Here is an 18,325-nt window from a genome sequence, read left to right as displayed (position 1 = left end):
ATATTTATCTTGAATATGTTGTTGTTGTTGTTGTTGTTGTTGTGAGGGGTATGGTGAGGATGTAGCAAGCCTTTATGAGCAGCATCTATAGATATCTTGGAAGAATCATAAAGGTTTACCTAATCTATTGCGGATAAATAATCAACCTCATGGTGAGTGTAGTTATAGTGTGAGTTACCCGCTAAACAAATGATTAGCTGGTTACAATACTACTTGACAAGGAAATGTATGTAATATACAGTCAATTTAACAATTATAATGGAAACAATAAATTAAATACCCGATAAGTGAATTTGTATATGTACAATAATCTAAATAACTTGTACAAAAATGTATCAACAAGCCATCATCTCAATGAATGATTAGCTAAACATTTATGTAACCAGCTAAGCAAATAATTAATTGATTACAATACTAGTTATCAAAGAAATCTATGTAATATACCGTCAATACAACAATTATTATGGAAACTATGTATTAAAAATCTGATAACTGAATTTATATCTGTACAACAATTTAGATAACTTGTATAAAAATATATCAACAATGAGTATGATTCTACTTTTCATATATTTTGTAGATTTTACAAGTCATCAGAATCACACTCGATATACATATGAATCTTATATAATGTCACCATACATACATCGGTTACATTATTAATTGAGGTAAAACTCCACAATATATATATATATAGTCATTTGTACCCATATCACTAAAACATGTATTAAATACCAGATCGAACTATATGTATCTGCATAAGTACCTTTCATATCCTAAAAGATTTGGGGTGCGAGTATTCTCAACCTATGTCATGCCCTAGAAAATTGATAAACTGACTACTATTTTTTATAGTTACAATGCACCCATTTCTCTAGCAGTGGAAGGAAGAACACCCTCAGCTGTGTCTTGTTCTCCGGTTATTGCCATTTCATTGAACATGCATGTTTGGAAGGATTGGTTCTATATATTTTTCTGCCATAAACCTATCTATTAGCAGTTCATCCCAAAAAAATTAGTGGCATCCATTACGCCACAGGTTGAAGAGGGATTACACTCAATCAGGTCTTATCCTATGCCACCAAAAAACCTTAGAGATCGTTTCTATGTGCAAACGACGGTGGCATGAACATGAACAATCAAATAGTATAGTACTCCATCACCATCATCTAGAAATATACCGAAACAATCATAAGGATTTACGCCAAAAGAATAATTATGTGGCTGAGAATTTTTTTTTTTTGTTTCAAATTTTTTTTTGGTTTTCTTCTGTAAATTTCTCTAAAACTGAGATTGAAAAATATTTCTGAAAATTAAGACGAAACAAGCAGAAGAAGGGAAGTGAACAATTAAGAAGAAACAATCAGAAAAAAAAAGAAACATCAAAGAAAAATTAGAGGTAGATAGAGAAAAATTTAAGAAACCATGAGAAAAACAAAAAGAGAACGAGAAAGAAGAAGAATAAAGAAAATGTTACGAAAGTCAAAAAAAGGGGAGGAGCCGATTATGTTGAAAATATAAAAAGATGTGGGATCCGCTGCACTATTTGCACAGTAAATTCTACTTCTATATAAACGATCGATTCGATCGTTTATAAATCATCATTCACTCTTCTCTTCTCTCTTTAATAAACTCTTTCTATCAGTGTTATAAATTCTACGGGTATAAAATTTTGCCCTTATTTAAATTCCCGCGATACAATAAAATTCCAGTTCTTTTTATAACACGTTATCAGCACGATCACTCTGCGATTCGACTGATTTTTAGTGCACTCGATTTAACCCCAACGGTCACAAAGAAATTTTTTCAAAATTTCCCCTTTCTGCAACGGTCATAAACAGTGATTTTCATCTATAAATACAACTCATTTTCACTTCATTTCATCATCCAAAACATATCATCTTCTCTAAAAAATTTCAAATCGCTCTCCTCCGATTTTTCATTTCAAGAAAGATGATTCGCGCACTTTTGTTTTTATGTGCCATTTTTATTTGTGTTTCTATTTATGGTTTATTCGTTGGAGAATTTACTCCGAGTGAATTTAAGATGAATATCGGTTTAATTTTCTTTACATCGCTTCTCCTTGTAATTGCTTGCATGATTAATGTAAACGGTTCCTTTTAATATCAATAATATTCTAATAATTTTTATTTATGTGCTTTAGAAATTCAAATGGCAAAAATCGAGAAACTACACGGCATGGGTCACAAACATGGAGCTTCATCTAGATTCCGAGAAAATACTCGAAACAATAAGAGAAGGCAATATATCAACCTCTCATGAAAAGGCTAAGGCCGTGATATTTCTGAGAAGGCATCTAGATGAAAATCTTACGCATGATTATGCGAGAACCAAAGATCCCTTAGATCTTTGGAAAGCTCTGAAGGAGAGGTTTGATAACCAAAAGAAAATTACTCTCCCCCATGCACTCGATGAGTGGAAAAATCTACGATTTCAAGATTTTGAAAAAGTGGAAACGTACAATTCCGCTATATTGAGAATAGCGGCGCAATTAGATTATTGCGGTAAGCCTGTCTCGGAAGCAGAAATGCTCGAGAAAACTTACCAAACGTTCCACAAAAATCATTATGTTCTACAAGAACAATATAGAAATTGTGGGTATACGAGGTTCTCTGAACTCGCTGTGGCGCTTATAATAGCGGAGAGAAATAATGAACTCCTCATTAAAAACCACAATGCCCGACCCACGGGAACCAAAGCATTTCCTGAGGTAAATGCAACGGATATAAAAAATCCGGAAAAAGGAAATTATTCCTATCGTGGGCGTGGTCGTGGCCGTGGTCACAATCGTGGTTTTGGTCGTGGTCGTGGTTATCGATTTAACCGCAACCATGAAAGGAGTAACAACCCAAGAGGAAGGGGATCCAACACATGGAATCGATCTGATCGGGTAAAAGGAAAAGAAACCCAAGAAAACCCTACTCATAAAAATGAGAACGTCTGTTACAGATGTGGATCGAAGGGACACTGGTCTCAAGTATGTCGAACTCCTCGGCATCTATGCCAATTGTACCAAGAATCTATTAAAGGCAAGGCAAAGGAAGTAAATCTCAATGAACACCTTGTGGGTACAACATCGACATACCTCGAATCCTCTGACTTTATGGGAGATTTCGACGAGGCCACTCATCAAAATAATTGAAGTGCTTGTACTGATCAAGCTTAATAATGCCTAGTGATGCCATAAAATATTATGTATTTCACTTTCAAAATAATGTTGTATTTCAAAATATCTAATGTATAATTATTGTGTACTTGTTATTGATGCATAATATGTTTACTTATGAAAGTTTATTTTCTTTATTGATATTAACTGTGTGTTACAGAAATGGATAAGAAAGCAAATGGAACAACAACTAAACAAATTGGTAGAGAAGTTTGCATACCAGATAGTGGCACAACGCACACTATACTGAAGGATAAGAGATATTTCTCTACTTTAAAGTCAGTAAAAATGACTATAAACACAATATCAGGTCCTACAGACCTGATCGAAGGAATTGGCAAGGCGAACTTTATGTTGCCTAATGGAACAAAGTTTTCCATAGATAATGCCTTATATTCTCCAAATTCTAAGAGAAATTTGTTGAGTTTCAAAGATATATACCGTCAAGGGTATAACACTCAGTCTGCAACTGAGAATGGAAAGAAGTATTTGTATATAACTTCTGAAAAATCAGGCAAAGGCCTTGTACTGGAAAAATTTCCAGAACTTCCTTCTGGATTGCATCACACTTATATTGATGCTATAGAATCACATCTTGTGATAAAAAGAAATCCAGAAGATGTTACATTATGGCATGATCGCCTTGGTCATCCAGGCACTACAATGATGCGAAAAATCATTGAAAGCTCACATGGTCATTCAATAAAAACCCAAGATATATACCAAAGTAATAAAATGACATGTGATGCGTGTGCTCTTGGGAAATTAATCATAAGACCATCACCAACCAAAGTTGACAAAGAATCACCAAAGTTTTTGGAAAGAATCCAAGGTGATATTTGTGGACCAATACATCCACCGTGTGGACCATTCTACTACTTTATGGTATTAATCGATGCATCGAGTAGATGGTCACATGTTTGTTTGTTATCATCTCGAAATATGGCATTTGCGAGATTTCTAACTCAGATAATCAAATTAAGAGCACAGTTCTCAGATTATCCAATTAAAAGAGTTAGATTAGATAACGCTGGTGAATTCACATCCCAAGCTTTTAATGATTATTGTATGGTATCAGGGATTGAAGTAGAGCATTCTGTTGCTCATGTTCATACACAAAATGGTTTGGCAGAATCATTAATTAAACGGCTGCAACTAATTGCAAGGCCATTGATCATGAGATCAAAACTCCCAACCTCTGTATGGGGACATGCTATTTTGCATGCAGAAGCACTAATTCGGATAAGACCAAGTGCATACCATAGATATTCCCCATTACAGTTAGCATTTGGAAAAGAACCAAATATCTCTCATCTAAAAATCTTTGGTTGTGCGGTTTATATTCCAATAGCACCACCACAACGTACAAAGATGGGACCGCAAAGACGGTTGGGAATATATATTGGCTATGATTCTCCATCAATAATAAGATACCTAGAACCACAAACTGGTGATGTGTTTACGGCACGATTTGCCGATTGTCATTTCAATGAGAAAGAATTCCCAACTCTAGGGGGAGACAATAAACAAGTAGGAAAAGAGATCAAATGGAGTGTACCATCGTTATTACACCTTGATCCTCCTACGAAACAGTCAGAACTAGAAGTTCGACGTATCATGCATTTACAAAATATAGCAAATCAGCTACCTGATGCATTTGCTGATACCAAAATGGTAACTAAATCACATATACCCGCTGCAAATACTCCTGCTCGTATTGAAATACCACAAAATGGTGGAACGGCAGTTGATACACGTGAATCAGGAACACGTTTAAAGCGCGGTAGACCTATTGGTTCAAAGGATAAACTTCCTAGAAAACGTAAGGAATGTGAAAAGCATGATACTCCCAAAATAACAGAAAATATTTTGGACGAAGAAAATTGTGAATCTAATGACAATATAAAGCATCTTGAATCTGAAGGAAATCATGAGATTTCTATCAATTACATCCATAATGGAAAGATATGGAAACGAAATGAGATGGATGATATTGATGACGTTTTCTCATACCTTTTAGCAAAGGAAATAAATGAAGAAAACGAAGATCCAGAACCAAAGTCTGTATATGAATGTCAAAAGAGACATGACTGGATAAAATGGAAAGATGCAATTCAAGTCGAATTAGATTCGCTTAACAAACGAAATGTATTCGGACCTATTGTGCTCACACCCAAAGATGTAAAACCAGTTGGGTACAAATGGGTGTTTGTCCGAAAAAAAATGAGAAAAACGAGATTACAAGATACAAAGCTCGTCTCGTAGCCCAAGGTTTCTCTCAAAGGCCAGGAATTGATTATGAGGAAACTTATTCTCCTGTCATGGACGCAATCACATTTAGATTCCTGATGAGCCTAGCGGCCAATGAAAATTTAGAAATGCGTCTCATGGATGTCGTTACGGCATATTTATATGGATCATTAGATACTGATATCTATATGAGAATCCCAGATGGATTTAAAATGCCAGAAACGTTAAGTTCCAAACCTAAAGAGTTATGTGCAATAAAATTGCAAAGATCATTATATGGGTTAAAACAATCTGGACGAATGTGGTATAATCGTCTCAGCGAACACTTAACAAAAGAAGGATACACGAATGATCCTATATGCCCTTGTGTTTTCATAAAGAAAACAACATCCGGATTTGTGATAATCGCGGTGTACGTTGATGATCTTAATATTATTGGAACTCAAAACGAAATCCAAAAGGCATCAAACTATCTGAAAGGAGAATTTGAGATGAAAGATCTCGGGCAGACAAAATATTGTCTAGGATTACAAATTGAGCATTCTCGAAAGGGTATATTTGTACACCAGTCTACATATACCAAACGAGTATTGAAACGCTTTAACATGGATAAAGCAACTCCTCTTAGCACCCCGATGGTCGTTAGATCACTTAATGTTGAAAATGATCCGTTTCGACCATCTGAGGAAAATGAAGAAATACTTGGTCCTGAAACTCCATACTTAAGTGCAATTGGAGCTCTTATGTATCTTGCAAATTGTACTCGACCTGACATATCTTTTGCCATTAATCTTTTAGCGAGATTCAGTTCGTCTCCTACGCGAAGACATTGGAATGGAATTAAACATGTCTTTCGTTACCTTCAAGGAACAACTGATTTAGGCTTGTTTTATCCTAAAAGTTCAAAAGGTCAAATGATTGGTTTTGCAGATGCAGGTTATTTGTCAGATCCACACAAAGCTCGATCCCAGACAGGATATGTTTTTACAATTGGAGGCACCGCCATATCTTGGCGTTCTCAGAAGCAGACACTTGTTGCTACTTCTTCAAATCACGCTGAGATCATTGCACTCCATGAAGCAAGTAGAGAATGTGTATGGCTAAGATCAATAAGCCGACACATCTGTTCAAGCAGTGGGATTGACGAAAATACGGAGCCAACTATTCTATATGAAGATAACGCGGCATGTGTTGCTCAAACGAAGGAAGGATATATCAAAAGCGATAGAACCAAACATATACCTCCGAAGTTCTTCTCATACACTCAAGAGCTCGAGAAGAATAAAGAGATTGAAGTAAGATATGTTCGATCATGCGACAATGCAGCCGACCTCTTCACAAAATCACTTCCTACCTCGGTATTCAGAAAACACATCCATAACATTGGAATGCGTCATCAGAAGGATATATGACTGCTTATTCGAGGGGGAGCTTACGTAGTTGTACTCTTTTTACCTTACTATGGTTTTTCCAATTGGGGTTTCCTAGAAAGGTTTTTAACGAGGCAACAAAGACGTTAAGCGAGAATGGATAGTGACACCGGTCCCCAAGGGGGAGTGTTACGAAAGTCAAAAAAAGGGGGGAGGAGCCGATTATGTTGAAAATATAAAAAGATGTGGGGCCCGCTGCACTATTTGCACAGCAAATTCTACTTCTATATAAACGATCGATTCGATCGTTTATAAATCATCATTCACTCTTCTCTTCTCTCTTTAATAAACTCTTTCTATCAGTGTTATAAATTCTACGGGTATAAAATTTTGCCCTTATTTAAATTCCCGCGATACAATAAAATTCCAGTTCTTTTTATAACAGAAATTAAATTATTAATTAATTAAAGTATACTTAAATGATATATTATCGATATGTTATGTGTAGGGGTAATAGGGTCAAAATGATTAATGTACCGTATGGAAATAGTGTAATACGGTATATAGCTAATTATGATAAAATGTTTAGGTGTAGGCTGCAAATACTCAAAAAATTATTAGCCGACGAAGGTGGGAAGCAAGTTGGGCCGTCACGCCCTTCCAAAAGCCACACTACCCCCTTTGATTTTTCTTTCTTTATAAACCATTCTTCCATCAACCAACCCCTCTCGTAGTCTCCGCTCATCCACCCTCCCTTTTTTGTTCTTGGTAAGTTTCTGGGATTTGATTTTATTTTCTTTTGTTGTTTTCCAGATAGTTGTTTGATCTGATGAGATTAGATGTTTGTAGATTAAACATAGTTTGTTATTTTTTTTGGTTGTGTTCGCTGTGGGGACATAAAAAAATCTTTGTTGCGATGTTGACTGATTTGATATTGAGATGATGCTAAAATCGAACTTATTGTTTTCAATACTTGGTGCAAAATATAAATTCAAAATCGGTGGAAATTGAACATTCAAGCGATTCATTTAACTTTGTCATGATTACTGATTCATTAATCATTTACTAATTAGTCTTTGGAGCATCAAGCTTGCATCTTCTCATTACGCTCCATATAGTAAGATTTAACATCAGTTTTGCAATTGAAACTTATTACTCTTCTGGTTCAGTTGCTACTTGTGATGCACATTCTTTCTGTGAAATTAATTGTGTTAAAGAGATTTAAGAATATTCATATAGATGATTTGAGTTTCTTAAACATAGACTTGTGCAGACGCAGTTGCATACACAAATGGCGACTTTTCAAATCTCTTCCACTAGCATGACCACCAAGGCGGTTCTCAGAACCCAGCCGACCAACAAGCTCATCGCTAACAATAGCCCACAAGTCTCCGTTGGATCCGTCAAGAAAGTCTCGAGATCCTTTGGCTTGAAATGCTCAGCCAATTCAGGTGCCACCATGATGTCAGCCGTGTACAAGGTCAAGCTCATAGGACCAGAAGGCGAAGAACACGAGTTCGACGTTCAGGACGACCAGTTCATATTGGACGCAGCTGAAGAGGCGGGAGTGGACTTGCCTTACTCTTGCAGAGCCGGAGCGTGTTCCACCTGCGCCGGTCAGATCGTGAAAGGACAAGTTGATCAGTCTGAGGGATCGTTTCTTGAGGATGATCACTTGGAGAAAGGTTTTGTCTTGACTTGTGTGGCTTACCCGCAGTCAGACTGTGTGATCCATACCCACAAAGAAACTGAACTCTTCTAAAGACCGTTCTCGTTTGGTGGTAGTGATGCAAATTGTTATTTGAGTTATTATTATTATTGTTATCAGTTTCCTTCCACGGATTTGTGTGTTTAAAGGTATGCTTTTGTATGAAAACGTCTCAGGATATGCCTTTTTAGTGTTCATCAGTCTGTCTTCGCCGGGTTGCAACTGGTTAATAAAATTGTTAAATGTCATTTAGTCGATCATTTTGTTTGTTTCGTTTGTGTTGTGTTCATAATTTGGAATTTTCATGTATCCATATCAGCCTGTGAATATAAACCAAATCGATATGGTGAGCAAAATGATGATAATACAATTCAACTTGCACTGTACCAACTACCAAATATACATCAACACTGAACCGGCATGTATTTTGGTTTATCTTCAACCGGGAAACTATTTTAGATTCCAAAATAACCGAGAAACCAAATAAACCGAACTGAACCAACTAACCAAAATCACAGCGCTGAGATGTAAAGTGTAAACATATTAATGAACCATTTGACCAAGGGACTCGACAAAATTTAAAAATGTTGGGATGTTAAATGTTACAACAAAAGAGTAAAAACTCAAGCTGGGATACATTTGAATTTTTTCGGATGCATAAAAAAAAAGGTAACAGAGTTCATTTGTTGCTAATTACTTCATGTATTCAGCCACACTCTGCGAAACATCGTCCAGGAAAGAAACAAAACCCCTGGCGCTAGCAAAACCGCTACCGTCCACGTCTTGTTCTTCAATAAGATAGTTCTCAAATGCCGTAGCATCGTCTTTCCCTTCTCGAATAAACATCAGTTTTGGTGTGATGCTCCTTCCTTGCTTCACCATATTAATGTTCTTCCTCAATAAGCCTGTAATAAGAATATTTCCATATGTACATCAGCTCTCATATCTTAAAAAGGTGATTTAGTTGGATTTTTTACTTTTAGCGAGCAAACTTACAGTCTTGTGGTGGAGGGAAAGGAAGTGAGGGGTCAGCTGTTGATGTGTAGAAGACTATCAAAGTGGTATATGCATCTAAGAAAAATATCGGACTACCACTTGTTATCAGTGCTGCACGGCTCAATGAATGACGCGGATACGCCTGTTTATCCGGTGTTGAATACGACACTAGCGATGGGTATATCCCGCAATGAAGAGAACTCGGTTCCAACACACTGCAATCAACAACAAACAGTAAATCTAGAGACTTGATGTTATTAACTTATTATTAGTTCATTGGGACGAGTGGCTACCTGAAAAGGCATTGCAAGTAGATTCTGTAATCAGGATGAACACCTTCTTCATGAAACCGGAGGAGAGGATTACGGAGTAGGGCAAAGACTAAGCGAGGCAAAGGCTCAAGTTGGGGACATTGTGAAAACGTGATGTCAATCTGAGAACTCATTGACTTGTTTCCCTTTTTGTATTGGACGAGATTATAGGCATCGTTGTATTGTGCTGTTAGGATTACTAGCCAATCATGAAGCAATGCCCTACCTTCTCGGACTCCATCCTCTAGAGACACTAAAATAACCTGCAGCCAAAAATAATTACGATAAATAGTAAATACATACATGATTAGCAGGTTAGTTAATAGATTGACAACATGAAATGATATTTTACCTTGTGAACGAGCAATGAGAGAACAACTTCAGGATCTACACTGTCGTAAGTCTCATTGATGTTTTGGGCAGTTTCAAATTGCATGGTTCTGATCCTTAGTCGTCTCTGAAGTAAGTGTTTGCCTCTGTTGAACATGAATTAGATCAAGATTTAAACGAAGTACGACAAGATCCACAGTATCGATTAGCATAAACAAATATTATGGGCTCCGGGATTGACTGTGCACAAGGTCATTGACTGCATATAACAGGATAGGAGGGTTTGAGATTTACTATCAACTCTAGGGTCTAGCATGAACAAGTATATGAGGTGTGAGATTCTTTTCAAGGATACAAAACTCTAGGAATGTCGGAATGTTCAAAACTTTACAGAGACTACAATGATTAATCAATAGCTTTATCATTTGGATACCTATTTGAAGATGGCAATTCAGAATTTTGCAGTCCCTCGGGAGGAACAACAACTGTGTACTGGAATGCAATTTGCACCACAGGTGGCTCTCTAGAATGCCTGAAAAGGTGATGAGTAATTAGAAGTATACAAGTACTTAAAGGCATAAAACAGAGAAAGAATAGAAGTGTAATATCAATGATCAGCAGCTCTTTCATCTTTTCCGCTCAATCATGAAATAGAAAAAGCAATTATGGTTCATTTACCTGGAAAACCCAGTATTATTTGCAAAATCAAAGTCATAAGCATATGTTGCATATGAATCACAGCAGATGATATGTTGAAGATTCTCGTACTGTGGATCGGGAAAGAAGTGACCATACTGCATGCAAGGGTAAATAGTTAGCTGAAGCAAAAAAGAAACAGAGTATCATCCAAAATTTTGCTTCTCACTAAATCCACATACAGAGTGGAGAGGTTTGAATTCAGTTGACGTCCTCAATCTCAAGACGCAATTGAAAGCATACGGACGGTTAAGCATCCGAAACCTTCAAAAGAAAATCACGCAGTTCTGTTTCAATTAATCTGTTAACACGTAAAGTAAACACAGCATGCTTTCCTTCTATTAAAATGAAAACAACTGATGTTGGGAAATCATCAGAACTAACATGTCTTGGGGAAGAGTCGAATCATCAGTGCTTGAATACAAAAACAGCGAGCCGCCACTTTCGATGCTAACGAACTTTAACGATGCTAAATCGGTGTACTCATTCGTAACTGCAAAGAGGTCTACGCATACACCTGACTCGACAGCAATGGTGGCCTATAAAAAGCCGTCAGTTCTAAAAGCTAAACGTATATTTATCTTTGAGATAAAAAAGTACTAAAGTAAGACTTACTAAGTCTTTGTAGAACGGTGTTTGCTCAGGAAGCAGAGCACGATCAGCATCAACCCTTTTACTTGCGTATTGTTCGCCATACCTACTTGTATCCAGCTGCCCACGTCCATAATCAGGAGGACCAGATATGAACGCAAACACCCTAGCTGCACTTATATCAAGTCAGTAAAACGCTCAACACTGAGGAAAGAAAAACTAGATTATGTTGAAATATAGAGTATGGACATGCTATATATTTATTCACATACCTAATGCAAATGTATTCCCAAATTCAGATCCTAGATAGTTGAAGAGAGCTTCCATTGCTGTACCAAATCCTCTACCGCCCATCAACACACCATCTATCCCTTGAGCTGCTCCAGATGACCTCTCCCAAGAAGTTATTGGTCTGAGTGTCTCAAGAGCGGCAGCAATACGATCCTTGCAAGTTTCTACCTGCGGGTAAGTATAGAACGGAAACTCAGTCTTCCTACAGGTGTTCCTAGCAATTGTTTTGTCCAACAATCACCATGAATGACCAAAGAAGTAAGAAACAGGAAAGTAGATGTTAAAGTTGAACATACCGGAGCCAAAAACTGTAACAAGGGCATGGCATCCTCAAGTTCTAGAGGTAATTTTCTCTCCGCATCAGGTGGAATAAATACATTCTTTACAACTGGTATAGGACCTTGAACATCATACAGTCCTATTTTATGGCTGAATGTAGCAAGCCCGAAAAGAGACCCTGGACTCAGAGCTGCAACATATAAAACAGGAGAGAGCAACAAAAAAGTCCACCTTTAAAACACAGTCACACAGAATAATAAAAAAATTCGATCTTTGCTTTAAGTTTTGTATCAAATGACCTTCCAGAGCAGCTAGCAATGCACTTTTCGTGAGCTCCAAAAATTCCTCAGAAGCTACAGATAGGAAAGTTGATTATGAGCAAAAACTCAATAAGAACAAGGGAAAGCATACAAGCCAGGCTAGAATCACGATCCATATCACATTCAATCCAAATTGTGGAGAACATTCTACATGCACTGCAATTCAAAGTTCACCAACGCGCAATTCAACTACAATCTACACTTAACCACAGAAGAAGAGAAGCCTTACAGGAGAGATCAATGGCTGCGAGGTACACAGGCCTTGCTTGCGTCATCTCTTGCTCCGATCCATCCACTAGAACAAAAAACAACATTCAATCAAAACAAAAATCAATAGACAAATCAAACCAATGGATACAAGAGGCGATAAAGAACTAACGAGGCAGCTCGAGATCAACGAAGGAGGAACTCATTTCAGGGATAGAGTCGTGAGGGTAAGAGTAACGAGCGATCGCATCGGAAGGGAGTCCATTAAGAGTGCCGCAAAGCGAGCAGGTCCAGGCCCACTGATCGAGCTCACAGTAAGTGTTGAAGTAAGCGTAGCAGTGTTCGCAGCGAGGAAGAAGATGGCCGTTGGATCCGTACGCTGGTCCGATCCCGCTCTCGTCTTTGGAGGCGAATGGCGTTACTGTGAGTCCCCAGGGGAGTCCTGACGCCTCTAGAGCGTCGGAATCGATCGGGAAACGTGACGCCGTTGCTCGCACGGCCATCTTATATTCAGATCCTTTTCTATGTGGTGGTGGATCGGGGGGAATGGGACGAGCACGGCGAGTCTGTGCGCCAATTTCGTCTACGGCGCACGTTAGCTTATGAGCGATGATGTCTACTCATTTGCACGAGTGAGGTGAGGTGAGGTGAGGTGAGGTGAGGTGAGGTGCGGTTGAACCGCTTTTTCAAAGTAGAGAGGGGCGAGTGCGATTTTGGTTTGTTTCTTACGCACCGTTAAACCATCCGGTCTACTTATTCCGTATTTGACCAATTTGTTTCTTGGTTTTTTTTGTCCATTTGAGTTAATCTTTTTGTCTGTAAAATGTGAAAATTTACACCATTTTCAAATTGAATATTTAATTAATTTTATTTGAGAAATAAACTAAACACGAAATGAAATTAAAGTGATTTTTTCACAAATAATGATTTTACTTGCTGCCATAAGAAATTACATTTGAATAGTTGCGAGGAAACAAATTGACATACATAGAGTTTCATCCATCACGTATTTTGTTTTTCTTAAATTGGACGATTTTTATCCAAAATCGCCGGGTCAGTAACTTATATTTATAAGAAGTTATTAATAAACATTATTTTTTTAAAAAAAATAATGAGGTCCAAGCGTTAGCGTTTGAAGCGAAAAAAGAATTGGAAGTTGGCGTTAGCGTTAGCGTTTGTAGAGAAGACCCCTTTATTCGATTTCGGAGAAAGTAGAATATAGATTCTCTTTCTCCTTTCCTTTTCCTCTCTCAAGTGACAGTCACCTACGCATCATCTTTCACCCACCCCAGAGAAAATCAAATACAGAGAACAGAGAGGAATGGAAATGGAAGGAAGAAGGAGAGAAGTGGTTGTTTCGTCTCTTCAATTCGCCTGCTCCGACGATATCTCCTCCAACGTCGCCTCCGCTGAAAGGTTCCCCCTTTCTCCTCTCTCTCTCCCCCTCTTCTCATTTTCCCTGCTCCTTGAGAAGAAGGTTAACTTTGCTCACAATCTATTATGCAGGCTGGTCAGAGAAGCACACGCCAAAGGAGCCAACATCGTTCTTATTCAGGTGTCATTCCTTGCTCTTTAATTTTTTCCCAGATTAAAAGTTCGAATCCAATTTAGGTTATCATCACTATCTGGAAACAAGTAGAGTTATTGTTCTGTAGTGAACTATGTTGTCCTCCTCTGACTATTATCAAATTCCAGGAACTTTTTGAGGGATATTACTTCTGTCAAGCACAAAGAGAGGACTACTTTCAGCGAGCCAAGCCTTACAAGGACCATCCTACCATTGCAAGGTTTAACCTTTTCTTTCATATTGATATTTAGCTTCTGTATCTGTTATAGAATGTGCTTTAATGGTTTGTTATGTGTTACTACTACTACTAACACAGGATGCAGAAGCTGGCGAAGGAGCTGGGTGTTGTGATACCCGTTAGCTTCTTTGAGGAGGCAAATACTGCGCATTACAACTCTATTGCCATTATTGACGCTGATGGAACTGATCTAGGGATTTATAGGAAGTCGCATATTCCTGATGGACCAGGTTAGTTAAGATTTGGACTTGTAAAAGAGTTCGACCTTCTTTTGCTGATTACTTTTTCTTAACTTCAGGGTATCAAGAGAAGTTTTATTTCAATCCCGGAGACACTGGCTTTAAGGTAGTTTTTTTTCACTGGTAGAATCCCACTTTTTTCTTATTTAATCATTATGCTATTTGGTCAACATGATTGGTTACTTTCTCCATTGGTGTCAATAGGTTTTCCAGACAAAGTTTGCAAAAATTGGGGTTGGTAAGTTACTCTATGTATAGCTTTTTTCTTTCTTTGTATCTTGTGTGTTTTAAGTTGGTGGCATCGTAACTGAAGTATTGGTGAAATGTCTTTTATTCAGCTATATGTTGGGACCAATGGTTTCCCGAGGCAGCTCGAGCTATGGTTCTACAGGGTGCTGAAGTACTGTTTTATCCCACTGCCATTGGTTCTGAGCCTCAAGACCAGGGGTTGGATTCACGTGATCATTGGAGGAGAGTCATGCAAGGGCATGCTGGAGCTAATGTGGTGAGTTCTTATCACTGTCCCTTTTTCAAATTCGATCAGTGTTCTCTTATTAAATTTCTATGTGTACAGCTAATGAATTAGGGAATACTTTTGGTTTCAGGTGCCTCTAGTAGCCTCGAACCGCATAGGGAAGGAAATAATTGAAACCGAGCATGGACCGAGTCAGATCACTTTCTATGGAAATTCCTTCATTGCCGGTATCAAATTTTATCAAATGATTCAAATAAGATTAATAATGCATTTTGGACCAACAATATTTTCTTTCTTTTTTGTGATATGACAGGACCGACGGGTGAAATTGTGGCCGAGGCCGATGATAAAACAGAAGCTGTTCTCGTGGCACAGTTTGATCTGGAGAAGATCAAGTCGAAGAGGCAAAGCTGGGGAGTGTTTCGTGACCGCCGTCCAGATTTGTACAAGGTGCTTCTTACTATGGACGGTAACCTTTGAAATCTTATGCTGTTTAAACCTTTTCCATGAGATGACACTGGGAAGCATTGCTTAAAGACCTTACAATAAGTTCCATTTGTATTTTCTTCAATAAATAGAGCTCTACTACATGTGCTGGCTCTTTCATGGCTGCCAGTTTTGCTTACAAAAACACATTAATCGTTTGTGTTTGGCGTTTACATAATGAATAACGTTGTTATTTTCTTATGTAAATGTCAAATGAAAAAAGGGAAGAATGAAAAATGATATACATTAAAAAGATGTGAATTTTTCATGTGAAACACAAACAAATAAATTGAACTTGGAACAATAAACTAAGTTATTTGCACCTTGGATTTACCAAGAACATAAAACAAAAACAGAGCTCCAACTCCAACTCCAACTCCAACATCTGTCTTCATGTTTTCTGTTTCTTTTCCTTGTCGAAATCCAAACCATTTGATGGTTTGACTTCATCTTCCACCTTCATGGTCTCCTCTTCCTTGTTCACATCATCAACACCTTTGTGTTCTTTTTCTTGTTGATTGTATTCTTCCACATCACCAACTTCAGCTTCGCTGTCATCACAAGGAACGATTTGGGTAGATGCAACTTTCCTCTCTCTGAGTGTTTTCTCTGTGAGGTTCTTCAGCAAGTGCATAACTTGGACCGCATACATCAACGCTGTTAGAGGATCTGCCATCTACAATAAAACCAAAACAGACCCAGTTTGTGGATCAGGGAAAGATCCATTTGGTTACAAAGGAAAACTGTTGGAAGGTTTTTAATGCAAATGTAGTTGGTGCAAGAACACTAACCTTAGACATGTTTGGCGCAAAGACCAAAGCAAGGTTACGTGTGGTCATCTTGTTGACATCTTCGAACTCTACAATATCAGCCATCAGATTGACTGCCCAATTCAAAAGAGAAGCTTCCGCTTGCGGTAAAAGTCTCACAACCTTGACAAAATCCTCCTCTGACTCACACTGCATCACTTGTTCAGACGGCAGAGAATCAAGTATTCCTCTCGGTAACTCTCTGAACCAAGCCTGATAAAATATAACCATTCCAATGTTACATCAGCTAAGCCAAATCTAAAACCCTTGAGTTTTGTTAAAAGAAGCTATATACCTTGATAAGTCCGGAAAGACAGTGGACATCTATGCCCTCTGGTACAACTCCTTTGTTTAACTCTTCTCTTACAAACTCTTCCTCGCTGTTATCTCCTGTGATTCTGAAAATGCCTTCAACTTTCAAACCTCCTTGATCGTATAGTCGTCTTTGTAATAGCGACAGTATGATCGGAACACAGTTCCCTCTTGAGTCGTACGATAGCTGCATTGACTCTGTAGAAACCCCAAACACTGTTGCACTGTAAACCACACAAACAGGTTATTAAAGGAATAATACTCAGGACCTGACAATTTAGTAAGGGTTTCAATATATATATATATTTTTTTACAAATTTGGAAAGCTATTTCTATGTAATTTTCTTCAAAAGTTTTGGAGGTTATAGGCGAATGTTTGACTGACATATGTCCAGGACCGGCCCTAATAATGTTTGGAAGAACATACATGTTCCATCACATTGTTATCATTTGTGGAACCTTCCTGATATGTTACCAAACCATCTCAAAGGTTCATGATCATATTTAATATACTATGTTTAGATCACAATCTATAGTCAATGTGAAATGAATTTTTAGCAATAGATTCATAACAAGAAGGTGAACCTTGCACTGGGGGCCTTTTTGGGAACGTCAGGCTCGAATTCAGAAGGAAGACCGAGGAAGCCATCGAAGCGATCGTATGTCACGTGAGCCACGTGGCATATATTGGTCGGGGGACCAATGTCCATGGCTTGCTGGTTGTTTGCCTGATCCGCCATGTTGTTTTCGGTCGAGAAGCAACGAGATAACTCCGAAACGACTCGACTTACCGACGCGGAGCTGCCGAACCGCGAAAGTTCGGGCTTGCCGCGTCTTCTCACTCGCGCTATCTCTCCTTGACAGCCAAGTTAAATGGAACAATTTGTACACACGGTTTTTCTTCTTCTTCTTCTTCTCCGGTTAGGGTTTTTTAGTCGGCAAGGTCAATGCGTGATATGCAGAAGGGGTGATATGTGATTTATCATGGCTCGTGAAAAAACTTGGTTCACTTAATTAAGATAAAATAAAAGACCAAGGTATACACGTAGAGTGAGTGGCGATCAAGAAAGATAGGTTAGGAGGACGGTCGAACGTGGGAACCACTACCTGGAAGACTTCTTCTTATTATATATTATATATATCACCATGGTTGGAAAATATCATAGGGATGATAAAATATGTCATTTTTAGTTAAAATCAACAGATCAATGTGAAATTTTCGATTCAAGAATAAACCAATGCTGCTTTTGGATTTAGAAATCATTGGGATGTAAAACCAGAAAGAAGAGCACATGAAAAATATCGCACGATTTATGAATCAAACTTTGCTAAATACTACTTTTTATTTAAATTTGGGAAAAAAATCGAAGACCTACTTACCGTGATGACGAAGGTAAAAGGAAAGTTTATTATGTTATGTCTCAAACAAGTTCACACAAATCGGATGATATAGTAAAAAATCAGAGCGCAGAAGACTAACTGAAAAAAAAATACCTTATCTGAAAATATATTTTCTTAACAACTATGATGACGTGCTTGAATATAAGAAATACATACATAAATATTTTTAAAAAATTAACAGATAAGCTCAATTTTTAAATTGTCTAACATTGTTATTGTTTGTATATGATGTATATAGCACACATGCACTTTACTTACGGAG

General features: G+C 37.8%; 4 protein-coding genes across 8 annotated transcripts; 2 read left to right on the top strand and 2 right to left on the bottom strand.

Moving 5' to 3' along the window:
• Positions 1-7,381: 7,381 nt before the first annotated feature.
• Positions 7,382-8,775, top strand: LOC106424335 (ferredoxin, root R-B2). 4 transcript variants are annotated; one of them, XM_013865085.3, is made up of 2 exons: positions 7,382-7,575; positions 8,071-8,775. In XM_013865085.3, exon 2 carries the CDS (start codon positions 8,099-8,101, stop codon positions 8,567-8,569), a length of 471 nt encoding a protein of 156 aa, XP_013720539.1. In that variant the 5' UTR covers positions 7,382-7,575; positions 8,071-8,098; the 3' UTR covers positions 8,570-8,775. The 4 variants fall into 4 exon arrangements, with proteins under 4 accessions (XP_013720539.1, XP_013720540.1, XP_048612438.1 ...); XM_013865086.2 differs by having other exon boundaries at positions 7,386-7,575; positions 8,081-8,775; XM_048756481.1 differs by lacking the exon at positions 7,382-7,575 and adding an exon at positions 7,658-7,924 and having other exon boundaries at positions 8,081-8,775.
• Positions 8,776-9,043: 268 nt separating this feature from the next.
• On the bottom strand, positions 9,044-13,193 carry LOC106424333 (protein transport protein SEC24). Its single transcript, XM_013865082.3, has 14 exons — positions 12,709-13,193; positions 12,559-12,624; positions 12,309-12,362; positions 12,027-12,199; positions 11,712-11,898; positions 11,464-11,609; positions 11,233-11,387; positions 11,031-11,112; positions 10,831-10,946; positions 10,586-10,684; positions 10,175-10,298; positions 9,805-10,085; positions 9,512-9,726; positions 9,044-9,420 (listed from the first exon to the last, which is right to left on the bottom strand). Exons 1-14 carry the CDS (start codon positions 13,037-13,039, stop codon positions 9,209-9,211), a joined length of 2,241 nt encoding a protein of 746 aa, XP_013720536.1. The 5' UTR covers positions 13,040-13,193; the 3' UTR covers positions 9,044-9,208.
• A 499-nt stretch (positions 13,194-13,692) lies between these two features.
• On the top strand, positions 13,693-15,742 carry LOC106424340 (N-carbamoylputrescine amidase). Of its 2 annotated transcripts, XM_013865093.2 has the most exons (9): positions 13,693-13,952; positions 14,043-14,091; positions 14,232-14,323; positions 14,420-14,571; positions 14,640-14,686; positions 14,785-14,818; positions 14,919-15,085; positions 15,186-15,282; positions 15,369-15,742. In XM_013865093.2, the coding sequence occupies exons 1-9, from the start codon at positions 13,858-13,860 to the stop codon at positions 15,533-15,535; spliced, it is 900 nt and encodes a 299-aa protein (XP_013720547.1). In that variant the 5' UTR covers positions 13,693-13,857; the 3' UTR covers positions 15,536-15,742. The 2 variants fall into 2 exon arrangements, with proteins under 2 accessions (XP_013720547.1, XP_013720546.1); XM_013865092.3 differs by having other exon boundaries at positions 13,759-14,091.
• Positions 15,743-15,769: 27 nt separating this feature from the next.
• On the bottom strand, positions 15,770-17,620 carry LOC106424253 (rho GTPase-activating protein 5). The gene is made up of 4 exons (XM_013865005.3): positions 17,248-17,620; positions 16,646-16,886; positions 16,333-16,563; positions 15,770-16,217 (listed from the first exon to the last, which is right to left on the bottom strand). The coding sequence occupies exons 1-4, from the start codon at positions 17,400-17,402 to the stop codon at positions 15,933-15,935; spliced, it is 912 nt and encodes a 303-aa protein (XP_013720459.1). The 5' UTR covers positions 17,403-17,620; the 3' UTR covers positions 15,770-15,932.
• Between the last annotated feature and the right edge of the window lie 705 nt (positions 17,621-18,325).

Source organism: Brassica napus, chromosome C4 (assembly GCF_020379485.1).
Source record: "Brassica napus cultivar Da-Ae chromosome C4, Da-Ae, whole genome shotgun sequence".
Classification (NCBI taxonomy): domain Eukaryota; kingdom Viridiplantae; phylum Streptophyta; class Magnoliopsida; order Brassicales; family Brassicaceae; genus Brassica; species Brassica napus.
This window is presented reverse-complemented; position numbering and strand designations above follow the sequence as displayed.